The sequence below is a fragment of the Triturus cristatus genome, chromosome 2_1 (assembly GCF_964204655.1).
Source record: "Triturus cristatus chromosome 2_1, aTriCri1.1, whole genome shotgun sequence".
NCBI classification, from domain to species: Eukaryota; Metazoa; Chordata; class Amphibia; order Caudata; family Salamandridae; genus Triturus; species Triturus cristatus.
In genome coordinates this window covers 843252452-843268038 of record NC_140581.1, presented here as the reverse complement: position 1 = coordinate 843268038, position 15587 = coordinate 843252452, and the positions used below count along the sequence as shown (strand labels likewise).

The 15587-nt window shown below is 44.5% G+C and overlaps 1 protein-coding gene and 1 pseudogene across 1 annotated transcript in view; one reads left to right on the top strand and one right to left on the bottom strand.

The window, feature by feature from the left end:
- The window catches only part of AK3 (adenylate kinase 3), a 100511-nt gene that overhangs the window by 58219 nt on the left and 26705 nt on the right, over window positions 1–15587 (bottom strand). Inside the window, exon 2 of the mRNA XM_085632928.1 lies at window positions 7008–7127. Within this exon, the coding sequence (XP_085489054.1) occupies window positions 7008–7127 (120 nt within the window). The remainder of the gene's footprint in view (window positions 1–7007; window positions 7128–15587) is intronic.
- On the top strand, window positions 8401–8962 carry LOC146865959 (serine/arginine-rich splicing factor 9 pseudogene; annotated as a pseudogene).

Genomic DNA, 15587 nt, shown 5'->3' with positions numbered 1-15587 from the left:
ACACCAACCCTCATCCTGCATATTCCTGGATACCCCTGCTATGTTCCATGTTATTAATCTAGCAGGTGGGAATTCAGCTGCACCGTCCGCAATGATATGTGGAACATTATTTCCATGCGACGGTGGATTTACGATGGTTAGCCCCCCAATCTTAGTGTGCTTGATACCACATTGACTGTTCTCACCCAAGCTAGCAGTAGTTACCCTTGGATTTGTATAAATCTCCATAGTTTTCCTAGGATGGGGTGTCTGGGTTTCATGTACAGTTACGGGGGCCTCCAACATTATTTGGGCAATTTCAACATTGGGTTCCACTGTGGTCAGAGTCATGTTTCCACCTTGGGATGCTAGCTTAGTCTCCACATCTGACACAGAAGGTGGTATTAGTCAGTCATTCATATCCAAGGTGCTTAGTGCCAAGTACCTATTATTTGTGTTAATCTGGAAAGGTAAACCTTGGATATCGTTTTGGGATATGCTTGGAGTGTTAATCTGCTTGCCCCTGGCTAAATGCTGATAGAAGTAGCCTAAAGGATGTACACCCACACTATTCTCTCTCGGTGCCAATGATGCTGCTCTAAGTAGTACGGTCGCCACGTGTTGAGGGTATTTGAAATTGACAATTATGCAATCACCTTTACAAGATTTCCTGGCACTCCCAATCCAGGGGACCCGTCTAGTTGATAGAATCTGATCTGAATAGTTGACAGGGAACCCACAATTGTGATTTAGCCAGGAAACTGTTTTCCGTTTGAGGGAATCGTGTGATTCATTTTGTGCCTTAGACTGCATAATGTCTAGAGGTGGCACATTTGTAAGTACTACAACATAAGGTTCACGTTGTGGGGGTAAATTAGTAGAGCGAGTTTTCTTGGCTTGGACCGTTGTCCAACCTGTAGAAGGTAGATCTGCATCCGGGGCATTGATTTTATCCAACGTCTGATTGTTTAGTGTGGAGTTAGATGGAAGGATATTCTCCTTAGTCGGGACTTGTACATTTCTTCCCTCTTGCTCATTTGTCCCACCCTGTGATTTAATCTGAGTGTCAATTAGTGAGGAAAGGGAGCCACCTAATCTAAGCACTTCTGCTGATAATATATCTATTTTTTCAGCTAGTGGTTTTACCACTGCCTCTAATTTGTCCTCAAAGGCCTTAATAATACAGGATATAGTATTTGTTGTTGAAAATATATCATTGCCACAATTTTCAGTCATAGTCCCCTTTTGGCAGATGGAATTTTTGGGAGTAGCTTCACGATTCGATTTATGCTGTGCCCCACCTCTATTTGGTTTCATTTTTCTGCACTCCCTTACAGCCCTTTTTTTTGGGGAGCATTCTAAATGATGGTCAATTCTAGTTTCGTCCAACAGATTCAGGGGTATGGTGTTGGGGTCTACAGGCGTAAGTAGGGGGCACTCTGAGACTACAGGAGACTCAGGGAGCGCCATAAACTCTGTTAACAAACACTCAGTCGCTAGGACATTAGGTGCCACAGTATTTATATTGGTATTACCACCATTACTCAAAGAGCCTGAATCAATAGGAGTAGTAATTTCGCGGCCCAATGACTTCCTTCTGTCTTTATTAATTTGACTTACTACTTTCACAAGGTAGTTATCCATAGTGGAATAGTTCTTTGCCATAGATTGGCAATATGGGGCACAGTTAGGTTCAAAGCCCGATTGCTTAACTATCTGTGGTCTCCCTAATTGCCCTGAACTTAGGGATATATTACTTAAGATGTTTCAGGCACCACATTTGCAACGCAATAAATAGTGAATTATAAGTTGGGTCACACACAAGAAAGGGCCTAACGGCTATCCTCTTATTTAGTTATAAATTGTGTATATTGGGCCAGAGTGGTAGCTGGGAGCACTATCTAGATCTAATTGCTGTTAGTAAGTCAAAGCGTATCCAAAAGCCTCTGCCACCGAAGGATGATGAGAACACAAAGCAAGCCAGCAACCAATTAGTCACCGTTTAGTATATGTCCACTAATGAGGGCAAAAAGTGTTTCTAACGGGCTTGTAGCCAGCCAACTCTCAAGATAGTGCAAGACACAAACTTACATGCGTAAGTAACTAAAGTACAGCAGGTGATATGCTACGGGATATATCCAAGCTTGAAGTGATCACTTGCCTTAGAGAGGTGGCCCAGCCCGGCCTCCTTTGGCCCCTGACGGCCACAGACGGCCCGCCCTCTGCCCGGGCTCAGCCCGGCGTCGCCCGCGCGCGTCCCGCGACGCGGAGGGAGCCTCAGTATTTGTAGCGCCTCCGGGCGCGGAACAAGCCGGAAGGAAGTCCTGGCCGGCGCTAAGTCTGCCGGGAGCTGTAGTCCCCCCCCACTGCGGCCAACGATCACGGGTGGCGGCGAGGGGAACCAACAGCGTGTGCGTCCCGTCCCTGGTGGTCCAGCGGTGGTCCTGCGGTGGTCCTGCGGCGTCAGCAAGGCAAGGTGAGTCCCCCACTCCACCGAGGGAGCCTCAGTATTTGTAGCGCCTCCGGGCGCGGAACAAGCCGGAAGGAAGTCCTGGCCGGCGCTAAGTCTGCCGGGAGCTGTAGTCCCCCCCCACTGCGGCCAACGATCACGGGTGGCGGCGAGGGGAACCAACAGCGCGTGCGTCCCGTCCCTGGTGGTCCAGCGGTGGTCCTGCGGTGGTCCTGCGGCGTCAGCAAGGCAAGGTGAGTCCCCCACTCCACCGAGGGAGCCTCAGTATTTGTAGCGCCTCCGGGCGCGGAACAAGCCGGAAGGAAGTCCTGGCCGGCGCTAAGTCTGCCGGGAGCTGTAGTCCCCCCCCCCCACTGCGGCCAACGATCACGGGTGGCGGCGAGGGGAACCAACAGCGTGTGCGTCCCGTCCCTGGTGGTCCAGCGGTGGTCCTGCGGTGGTCCTGCGGCGTCAGCAAGGCAAGGTGAGTCACATGTCATCCATACTGGTAGAGAGTATAGTTTAAGAGTGTTTGGGCTGGAAAAGCACAGACTCCGAATTTAAGACATAACCCCATGGTTGGTGGTTACATTTAATAATACGTTTAAAAAAAAACAAAATTAACCCTTTTTAAAGCATTATAATAATAAAAGACCGAGGAAAAAAATCATAATTCTCTAATCTATACCTTGCAGTTTGCATGCAGCTCTTTGATGACAGTTATTAGCTCACTGTTCCATGTTAGGATTTTAGTAGTAACAAAAGGATTTCTCTGACAAAAGCACCAACCTATTTAAAATATATGCACTTTGTGATGTGCATGGTTCTTTGCAGCAGGCATCTTAACCCTATGTGCTAACATAAAAGGAGTTAAAACTTCCACTAGACAAAACTCCTTCTCTTTCCAGGGAGAACATTAATCACTGTGTTATCTTGGCATGTTTATTTTTGCATGATAATTGCGGAGGCCAGCAATGCAGCAGCAGGTGCTTTTAACACCATAAAATACTTCCAAACGCGGCGCCCCCTGAAAGAGTCAGCACCCGGTGCGGTGGCACCGGTCGCACGGCCCTACAGCCGGCCCTGCCTGCTACATTACTTAAGGTCATATTTTTTAAGGCAACAGAAGGCTAAGTGATTTGCCCAGAATCACAGGATATACTTGGGTCAAGCGCTGAGAGTGACCTCACAGTCTCCAGGAGGCCGTTCGTCTGTTCTGTCAATATAATCTCGCGCTCTACGTTTGGCTGTTTGTTTCTGGGCATGAACGCTTGCTACTCTGCTGTGCACATTGTGTTCCTGTAATCCTGTTTCATTGCTGCGCACATTGTGTTCCTGTAATCCTATTTCGTTGCTGTGCACATTGTGTTCCTGTAATCCTGTTTCGTTGCTGTGCACATTTTATTGGTAAAATATTTAGTCCGGAGATGCGTCTTTATTTTTCATTTCCTACCCAGCCCTCGCCCCCTTCATCCTCCCCCGCCTCTATCATCCCTGCAGTTGCACATTTATAGTTTTGGGATTTTCCTCGTAGTTTACAGCCACAGCAAGTTAATCATTCAGATGATCTCTCTGACGTAAGGGGACGCGCCTTTCTGTACTTGGCAAACGGGCCAAGGCTAGATGCAGTAAAATGAACTGTGCCACTATGTTGTTGTTAGAAAGTCTTAATTCGTCATCTCAGGTGCTGAAGGTCAAGGGTTTGGTGTACTTTTTTACCAGCAAAACAGAAAAGTAAAATGTGATGTGTGAGGGAACGAAAATGAGAAGGAAGCTGCAAGCACGTAATAAAATAAGTAACCCTTTAGAGGTACCACTACACGTGTCATTTGAGTCCCACTCTCCGCTTTAAAAGAATTTCAGATTGATTTAGCTTTAAGAACTAACCATTTTCATTTTGTTAGTGTATTGTTAAGGCTTCCGTTTCTTATGTGGATGAATTCAAAGTGATGTTTGCCTCTAATTACATAACTTCTACTGGGAGCACACACCATTGTCCTGCAAACTACCTGCTCGCCAGGGAAAAGCCTTATTTAGAAAATACGTGCGAGGGTAGTATTACCCCAGTACTCGATTTGTAGGGTGCCAAGGACCCAAGTTTTCCTCAGAAACTCTGCAGTCAGTGCTACTGAATATCAGTGTGCTAAATACCAAGGATTTGTAGTCTTGATTCAGCCTCATGCCTCTATAATCCGCCAGCAGGCACTCCCGGCCCATTTAACTAATTCTTTCAGGTTTGACACGTTTTTTCATTTTTCTCCTCTTCTTCTCCTTTACTCTTGTCTGTTTTACTCTCCCTTGCTCTGGGTCAAAGTCTGATGACGAAAATTAGTGCCAGTGGCCCCCATCTGCAACCACTGACTCCAATTAAGCACTTTCTACCCCTACTTGAGTGGTGGAGTTAGCACAAGCAAATAGGTCCACACAGACAGGGGCTTAGCCTACTGTGTTGGATCCATTAGCCACCTACCAACGGCAGCCTATGGAGAGATGCAAAGTCCCTGCGGCTCATTTGTTTGCACAAACTGTGCTGTAAAATGCACCTCTGTGTGCTCTCATTTTCAGCATTGTCTTGCAAGAGAATGCCCCAGTGCCCTCTTGAAAATACTGGGCTGGTATGCTTCGCTCACTAAATCCAATGTGGGGGCATGCATTTACGCCTTACCATTTGTAAACTGCACCAGCCGCCACTGCCTATTGCGTACAATACCAGTAAATTCGTACTCATTACAAGTTCAGGGGTCTCGAATTGCATGTTTTGTGATTATTAGCACATCCTTGTAGATGTCCCCCAATAGATTCCAGCAGATCAAACCTGCTCAAATTTACTGGAGGAAAGGTCTAGAAAATGGCAAAACGCATGTAATTTGGTGTGTTAAAAACAATACTACATGTTATGCCACATTTTCATCTGTAAAATTTGGAATAGGAGGTGTTTACCAGACCTAGTAAATAGCTCAGCTAGGGGTAATGGTATTAGCCATTTGTGGTAAATACAGCACCCTTCCCCACCCAGCTCGTAATATAAGTAGAGGCTTAAAGTGGGCTGCGGGTTAACCAACTGGCTTATCGTTGGTCAGCGTTCTTGTCAGTCACATGTTCTTGTTTCATATTCAGTGGCTGTCCTTCCGCTCCTGTTTGTTCCTTGAGTGAAGCACAGCAGTTTTACTCATCCAGTTTCGACTGGATGAGTTGCATCCTTCCACTGCTTACAGTCAAAGAACTACGTTATTACTTTCAGCACAGCAAGAGAATGCATGTGTTTTTCTCTCTTACTTGTGTGCCAGTTTTATTTGATATTTTTTCCCAACTTTCCAGTGTGCATAATGCTTTCTCCCCATTGCTCTCCTTTGCCTCCCCGCTCTTCCCTTGCTTTTTGACCAAGTACCAGTTCCTTCATTGCTTTGCACCCCCTCCCATTCCGCCACTGCTTTTGCTTCTATGCTTTACAAACAAGGCTTTTCCGCTTACCCTAGGTAAAGATCTCATTTCTCATACACCCTGGTGCATAAGGAGTGTGGATGATGTAAACCCACTGCATAGCCCATCACACAATGACATCAGCCAGCATATAATGGAGGCATTTTAGAGGACGAGGCCTAGTTTTGATTTAGTACCACTGTAACAGCTTGTTGGGTTTCATGCTCATCCACGTAGAGACATGTGGAACACTGCAGTTAAACAGCAACCTCCTTTAGTTCAATTCTCGAATAATTTTGAACATACTACTCAGTGTAAACTGCAGGAGGGCAGACAATAGTGTCTCAAAGAGGCAAATTCCTCCCACCTTGTGAAATGTATTCAGCAGAGAGACATTACGAAATGGATCCGGATCAGGCATGTGAAGCATGGAGACGTGCACACACTTTCATTCTGATTAACCAACAGTGTCCTGCTTTACTGGCACCAAGGCAGGTCTTTGATTCCTGTTTCACCCTTCTCCCGCATCCATCAGTTTTCAGAGTATCAGACTGATGCTCCCCACCGTCAGCCCTCCCACGGCAGTCTAGCCTTACACTTTTGGGCTAGGTCTCTGAGACAAATTCTAAGCCCTCTGCAGCAACTCGAGGGGTGATGCATTATGCCTTGGACTAGTGGAACCAGAATACAAATACAATTCTGGGGCTTCCAGAGAGGGGCTGAGAGGTGCAGGCTATATCCGGGAATACATCAGGTAGAATGGCAGTCTCCTCGCTGTAACTAGGACAGATATGTGGACCTGGAGCAGGAGATCCTCCGTTTGATCAATTAAAAACGGATCTGTACGTTCGATATAGAACTCATATCACCAGTATAGTTACATCTTGAACTTTAAATCAACATTGTTTCACTCTCATGGCATAAGATCAGTGAGCATGAACTTGAAAAGTTTCACACTCTGGAATGCTCCACCCATTTCAGACCCGATAATTGTTCTGAGTGTAGCCCCTCGCTGTGACCTATAGGCATACTCAAAGGTTAAGAAGAAAAAACAAATAACACGCCCACAAGTGTTAGAATGCGGCTCAAGGCACGCCTGCAGAATGTGTTCCATTAGGTCTCACAGATCCATTACTCAAGCAGACACAATTCCACTCACCATCCAGCAGCCAGGGGTGCTGGTCCAGGTCTTTGAGCTCGTGCAGGATCAGCCGTGTAATGACGTCATCCGGAACCAGCTGCCCTTGAGCGATGAAGGTTTTGGCAATAAGACCAAACTCTGTGGAGGCAAACAGAGCATCAACGCTGGGTTAACGTTGGTTTGTTCACATGATCGCTATATAACTATCCAAGAGAAGTGCCAACTCAAGCAGGATTTCAGACGCCAGCTATCCAGTCCGTTAATACACAAAGACACTAGTAAAGCAGTAATGTTTCCAACATCAACGATCAAAAGGACTGCAGGGCAAGTTCAACTTCAGCACCAGGTTTGAAAAATACATCACACAAACGGCGAGCAATATTAAAATCAGGCAAACAACAACTGGTGCATCTGCACATTTAGCTGCTTGGGGCGGCCAGAGTTGAGGGGACTTTAAAGATGCTCCAATGAATTCGCTGAGGTTGATAAAGAACCAGAAATACCTTAGACTCCCTGGTATTATGGCGAGGAGGCTGCAGCACGTGGGGGGCAGGTCAGTTCTCGTGTCCTTGGATTTTCCAAGCTCAGTTTTATTAACCTCTCATCTTTCTTTTGGATGGAGAAGGGGCTTTGACTGTCTTTTTTTGGCCACATCTAATTATGGATTTCGGACTCGCACCTTCATTTGGGGGGCTGCTGCCCTTACAGTCATGTTGGTTGATCCTCTCTACCTGATGATTCAATGGTTTGTACTCTGCTCTTGTACCAAGTAAAACTCCGCAGTCTGGTTCATTTGGGTGTGTCCTTCTAGGGCTTCAGACTTGGTTGCACCTTCAAAACAGATACACCCCTGATTTGTGCTCTCTGTGGTACCAAACTATTGAGTTACCACCTACAGGTATAAGACTGATGTGCCCTTGATTGCCCCCTGTGTGTAAAGTCAGAGTCAGCATACAGCCATGGAAGGAAATGCACCTGCAACAATTACAACGGGGTGAGGTTAATGCAAGAATCCCATGCGGGAACTTATATTTCTTTAGAAGAATCGTCTATCTGCTGCATTCCAGCCAGGAGAGGCCTGTACGCTGGAGAGGCGGGCAGGAGGGGGGGGCCCCTTGGGGTCACGGGTGAATAAAAAACAAACGTACCTGCAGCTGTCCCCATCGCGCTCTTCTTCACCCCCTTCAGGAAGGCACGTGCTCCCAGAATGCCCAACGGCCAATCCTGAAGCTGCTCTCAAGCATGAAAGCAGCTTCAGGATTGGTTTGCGCGCCCTTGATTTGTGCTCCAGAACAGACTGAGTCTGTGCCTGGTCTGTCCAACCCAGCTGCATTGCTGGTTTGGATAGAGCTTGCACTGCGCATGATGGTTTGGCTGGCCTGAGACGGCATGAAAACCATCATGCGCAGTGATGGGAGTGCACTACCACTCCTCTCAGTGCCTGTCACTACCAGGCCCCACCCCAAGACTCGGCAGGAAAGGACAAATAAAAACGAGTGGCGCTCCTTCCCGACGCTCCGAGTACAGAGTTCTTGTTTCAGGACTTCCTCCTTCTGGGAGCTGGCAGGATCTAAAGGATCATATGCGAGAAGCTGGAGAAGTCTGTTATGCTGATGTGCAGAAAGATGGGATGGGAGTAGTTGAATTTCTTTCCAAGGAAGATATGGAATATGCACTGCGTAAATTGGACGACACGAAATTTCGATCTCACAAGGGTGAAACTGCCTATATCCGAGTTTGTCCTGAGAGAAGCACCAGCTATGGTTATTCAAGGTCGCGATCTGGCTCAAGGAGTCACGAGTCTCCTCCATACCAAGGCCGTGGCTCCCCCTGCTACTCCTCTCCATTCAGGCCCTATTGATGCCGCTGACTGGACTTTTCTTTTACATGTGACATGAGCGCCTGATTGGAATTTACATTCCTGACCTGGTGGAGTAAAAGTGTCTGAAATTTCCTTTCCCTTTTTAAATAAAAATGTTATAAATACATTTTTTTTTAAAAACGAGTGGCGTTTTATTTTTTGTTTCCTGCAGTTTTTGGGGGAGGCGAAGCTCCTCTGCCATAGCGGAGGAGCCGCCGCTGGGTTCCAGCACATGCTCTAATCAAGAACTGTAAATGTTTTGTGCAGATGACATACTATGTCACACTGTATTAAGAATATTAAGAAGAATCGCAGCATGTCGACTGTGCATGTTAGAAGCTGTGTCAAAATGTACCATGTTATGAGCCCGCCAATATTAAATCTGCTTTTGTATAATTCATTATTATGATAAATCTGTGGAAAATTCTAATAAACCCTGTAGGTACACTACGTTTGACAAAGTTTCCAGTCGATAACCTAGCATTTTGTGTAATCGGCTTGCCTGGAGCTTCAGTGCCAAGGGCTGTCCTCTTCTTCATGCAAGCAGGGAAACAAACCCTACCGAGGTGATGGTAAAACATTCTTGTTCACAGAGAAGTCTCTCAAATCGGAGAGGTGGGGTACCGGAGCCCCGGCACACAGGTGTCATGAATGCCCTTGTTCTCTGAAAAGGAATGACAAGCATTACTAGGACATTTTTCCAGCAAACATTTGCTGGAAGCCAGTCAGGAAGCAGGTTCTGATTTTTCTAAGGAAGGAAGGTGTACCTTCTCAAATCTACCTTACTTAACTCTGCCATGAAAGTGGAAAGGCCCATTTCAAGGTGAAAAACTTCCTGGTTAATTTAGGGGTTCAGAATCTCAACAAGTAGTATTAAGGATTTCACCATTAAAATGCTTAGCTGTGAACCACCTTAAATAATATCTTGTATCCTCCTAGCCAACTCGACAGAGAATTGCCTCCGCGACAAGAATGCAGGTTACCTTACTTATCCAGAAGACTGGGGTGATGCATTCTACTTACCACTGGCTTCCAAAAGTCAAGATAATCCTATAACTCCGATTGCCCAGATAATTATTAGAGCAACGCTCAGTAGATTTGATGCAGCTCTAAGGGGAGGAAAAATTTGTTAGTTCAACCCACGAGGCCTCCACAATAAACCATCAGAAGTGCTAAGCTATGGTCTCTTTAGACTGGTGCTGGAATTTGAAGTCAACTCAGCTGGCTCTAGAACAAGTACTGTGCTAGGCTTTGGTGGCACAATTATTTGTAAAAGTAAGTCTGATAATATGTAAGTAGCTAAAAGAGCATTTGGATAAAGTTAAAGATTAAGGTTGATGAACACTAGAAATCCGATAATTAGACTGACATGGAAGATGGATGTGACTAAGAAAGACGCAGAAAATTAAAAAAGTAGGATGATTAATATTTTAAAGTGGGCAATTATTAGCATTATTAAAACTAAGAGCCCAATTCACAAAGGTAAGCATACATGTGTATATTTTTACTCCCACCTAGTTCTTCTACAACATGCACGAGTAACTTTCCATCCTTTTGCTATTCATTATTTCAGAAGTTTACACCTAGATGTAGACTTACTTCTTCCCAATTCCTCAGTGAGTAGTGGAGCATCCTACAACAGAATTTACAAGTGTTATTGATTAAAAACTTCTCCTTTGTTGGTGGCGCTCTCTGCTACCGGGGCGGAGACCTTCCTATGGTTAAGTATATGGAAATTTACCAAAGTTTATTATAAAAAAAAACAAAGTTTAACGTCTAATGGATATGCAAAATAATTCAAATATGTATTATTAACATGGAACTACATAAACAGTTACAGCACATTAACTCAAATTAAATGTGTATTAAGTAAACAAAATGTAATATAATAATTTAATTTATAATTATTAAATGTAAACAGATACCCACACTCACTAAGATTTTTCTCGACATTTTTTTTATGTGGTTGAATGTTATGTATTCAACTAATTTACCTACTTTTTTAAAAAGTTTTTTTTTAAAGTTGATTATTTTATTTTTCTTAAACTAATCCCTCGTTATTCACTGAAAATAAACAAATGTTATAGTGACGTTATAGTTAGCTGAAAATGTCAGTTAAACCATAACATTTTGAACAAAAACAAAAAAAACTTACATTTACCAGTTATAGTTAACTCAAAACAACTATAACTTGCGCCCTCGCCATGCTCAAAGATGCAATTTGAGTTGTCATCAGTGATGTTATCAATGATGTATTCGAACATATCATAAGTGTTGTAATATGTGAAGTCATAAACAGTGCATGGCGAGGGCACAGGTTCTAGTTAGGTCAATTATCTATAACTAGAGAATTTCAGTGTTTTTTTTAATGTTATGGTTTAACTAACATTTCCCTGCCTTTACATTTGCATAATAACTAAATGCACACATTTACATTTCTGTGAGGCAACAGTTACCCTGGAAAGAAGGTTTGTATTTTGTTTAGCTGTTTGTTCTCCCTCTGCTTCACAGCACAGGAGACGCCCTCCCTTCAATTTCAGCGAAAGCATCTCAACTGTTTGAATTAACCATACTTGGATGGTTGCATTTTAGAAAAAAGTAGGGGAACTGTTAAATATGGGCACGTTTTGCCCGACAGATCCCACCCACTTCGACCTCTGCTTTTACGACTGTAGTAACTTTAGAATTTTACTTTGTGAATTTTAATTGTCTTTTGGGGGTGTTTGTTTTGTACTAACATGCCCCTTCTAATCACCTCCTTAAATTTTCCTTAGTCACACTAGTTTTTTAGTCATTAGTCCAAATTTTCCCACCACTCCCCTGATCTCTCCCACTTTTTCTACAAGCTAGTATACTTGTGTGTAGAGATCACCACCACTGAGGCAGAGGTTTATGCAGAGGAAGGATAGGAGAGGCAAAGATCTCAGCTCTAGGTTTGTGAATTACTTTTTGTAGTACATGAGTAGGGCTACTCTAATACTGCTCTACACACTACAAAAAAATGCAGTTTGTGAATTGGACCCGAGGATATCAAATAAATAACATTCAGTATTAGGCAAATCATATGTTGCAATAAAGTGGTAAGAGGCCTCAATATAAAACATCTCGAAATTTAATACATGGCCTTTTTAGTGGCAGAAGGACGGTTGCATGTCATTATTACAAAATTATTAAAGTTATTAGATATGAAGATGAGAACCTTCAGAGTGCGGTTTGATCCATTAAGTGGTAGGCTCCATAAAGTTATAAGTGATTTAAACAAAAATAATAACCGTAAAAAAAGAAAACTAGAATCAGGAGTTTTTATTTTTATTTAATGGAAAAGAAGAAGACTGATGCACCGTGACCAGTTTGGTGCATCTGTTGGAATCTCATGTAACCCACTAACTCTTTCCGCATAGGATAATCTGCATCCACACACTAGAGCAAACAATGTACAAGCCCGGACAGGGACCAGAGTGAGAAAGCATATCAAGCTGAAGTCTGGCTGACTCCCACTTTCCCTAAACACCACCACGCCTTCTCACGGCATCATGTTTACAGCATCAAGTTCAGAGCTCTCTCTGCCCGTGTGCTCTCCTACAACACATGGAGGAATTAGCCTGCAACAACAGACAGTGCTACAGAGCACTATGGCGTAACACTAGGGTCGGCAATGTATTATACAAACCGTGGTAACAGCAGGGGTGGCCCCTCCGCTAAGGCGGAGGAGCGATTCCCCACTGAAAAAACTGAAAAATAAAATAACCTGGTTATTATCATTTTATTTTTTTGTGCTATGGGGCTTAGTTAGGGACAGGTCTGAGGTTACAGGGGGAGGAGTGGTTTTCACTCTTCAAGCGGGCATGACTGATTGGCCAGTCGTCATGGGCCGGCCAAAGAGTCATGCGCACTTTGCATCTTCACCACTAGGCTGTAATGCACAGCCTGGTGAGGAACATGCACAGGCTCCCTGTCCCAGTCTGAGCGCCAAACCATAGCTCTCAGACCAATCACAACACTGGCTAACAGGAGCCAATTGGAACCCTGCACTGTAGCGTTGTGATTGGCTATAGGGAGCCTGGATGCTTCCTGGTTCAAGAAAAGTGGCAATGCGACGTAGAGACGGCAGCCATTAAAGGCAAGTGGGTTTTTCTTCTTTTCATTTTTTTCCAAACTCGCCCTGCCACCCCCATTCCCTGCTAGCCGCCACTGGGTAACAGATCATATCAGTTCATAACGGTATCAGGATTCTAAAGGAGGAAGGCTCAAGGCAAATGTGACTTAAGCATCCGATTGCATTGGTAAATAATAATGTATGAAAATGTTCCGAAATCGTAGCGATCTGTTCAATTAGAGTGTTACAAAAATTGATTTTATGTAACAGATTTATGAAAGCCGGAGAGAATCATTAGTTCACATGCATTATTGTGAGCAATACACAAAGTAGCCCAGGCACTTTAAATTTGCTATAGAGAGTTCTGATACTAAAAAAGTTGCTATAGAGAGTTCTGATACTAAAAAATTGTTTAACTTCAGTCACTGGCAACTTTGTAGAGATTGAAATATGAAATTTCAGTGACTATAAGATCGTTATAAGCTACTCGCAGAAAAGAATTTTGGAAACTAATGCATTTCATAGAGAGGATGACTTTTTAAAGTCACGATTTACATAGGTATTTGAACAGCTAGGGTACACCTTATGCCATACCAATGCAGATATCTTCATTTAGAAGTGCAAATCCAAGGTATGGATTAATTAGGAATTTGCACTTGTAAATGGTTTTTTGGCACAAGGACTTTTCCTCCCGTTTGCGGATAGTCACCCACTTTGGCAGGTTACATTTCACAGCAGTAGTTCTATTCTTCAAAATGGTAACAGGGTAAGTCCTCCCATACATGATTACCCTGCCTGGCACACTGTAGTCCAGGGTTCTCCACAGTCAGTCCTGGAGGGCCGGACCCATGCCAGATTTTTTGCATATCCCCATTTAGATAAATGTAGTTATCTTAAAAATCTGGCATGGATCCGGCCCTCCTGGACCTACTTTGGAGAACCCTGCTGTAGTCCATGGATTGTTGGCCTTCCACAGACTGATGTCTCAATGTAAAGGTGGCATGTGTTTTTCATGTTTTTCGTTCCAAGAAGACAAATTACTGGAAAGTCTACCACAAAAGATTCATCAGGCCTGTTCCCCATATATATTCAAACAAAAGTGAAAATGTATTAGTCTGGCTCTGACAGATCGCCACAGAACTCATTCAGTACTGTAACAGTGCAGAACTGTCATGCACCAAAGGGAAGTCATGTTGCTAGTATGTCTTTAAACCTTCCTGCTCTGAGTTAATGCAAAACTGGCAAAAAGCAATAAGAAAGCGAGCAAAACTCATTTGTATGGATTATTCCTCATTCTTTGCATCAAACTGCATATCAGGTGCAAAATGTCTGCAAAAAGATAGCACCAACTGCTTGGGTGAATTTTTTGCACCTAAATTTAATATTGGAGTATATTTGTATGTTTCAAAAGGCCAGCAGGCATACTCCTCTCTCAACTCCACCACCCCTGCCATGGCCTTCTCTTGGAAACTGGTGAGCTGGGTGATATAATCCTCTCGTCTCCTCTGCCATGCCGCGGCACTCCCCAACCCAGGCCTGAAGGAATACATAATATCGCCCAGGCTTGATGGAGGTCTATTGGCTTCCCTTGCCAGCCCGCACCATCTTCTAAACCAGATGCATCATTTGAAAAGCTATCATGGCCACCACCCCTGCGTGTCTTACAGTGGAGTTCACCTTCTCTGGTGCTTCTCAGCACACCTGCGTCCAGGACACCATCAGACTGCAGACTCAAATGAGTCAAAAAGGCGAAACAAGGCAGTGGGCCTTTCCCATCTATGTTTCCAGGATCTGGAACATCCCTGTATTCAGCAGGAGCGCCTCATTGCTGCTCTAATTTAGGTAAGAGTTAAAAACGCGCCCCTCTAAAAAACACTACGCCACAATGCAGTAGAGCACACTTCTGCTCCCAGATACCGTCTACCTCTCCTATCACTAATTGAGTCTACGCTTCCCTCTGGCCCTGGGCAGCGCCCTGCTGCCTTCGGCAAGGTTCACGCTATACATACACGCCACATCTGGGTATGTAGAGCACAACCAGACCAACAATACTTGGTCTCACTTTCGTACACGAAAATCACCTGAAGGCCTTCCAATTCTCAGAGGTCACTTTTTTTTTTTTAATCGTTGCTTATCTAGAGTTGTTTTGGACCCGACAGGAATATACACTGAAGCGATGCTTGGAGCTTCCTACACACGAGGCCCTGTGAAAAGCTGTTGCCACGTCACCACAGTGCGTCTGCTGCAAGCCTTCACCAAGGTCGCTTATCTAATCGTACGCTGTCACGGGGATCATGGGGTGAGCACACGTCTGGATTCCAGGTTCATGCACGCAGGCTTCTACTGGAATGAAGAATAAACACGATAAGGAGAGAGCGCAGCCCTCTGTGTTCGTGCTACCGTCCTTTCACTTTTCTTTCCCTAAAAGAACTCGTGGCAGTCAAAATATACAATCGACGCGCCAACAGGAGTCTGACGGCGGGGAGCGAGAGCTCACAGCGCCCCGCCCACATATATACCAACATACATAGGGAGGTCTGTTTCGCGCGCCACCATTTCATCACCCCATTCGGTATCCTGTTAATATAGGTTTAACGGCAAGTGACAGTGAGACCAACGGACCATTACTTTTCTGCCAGCA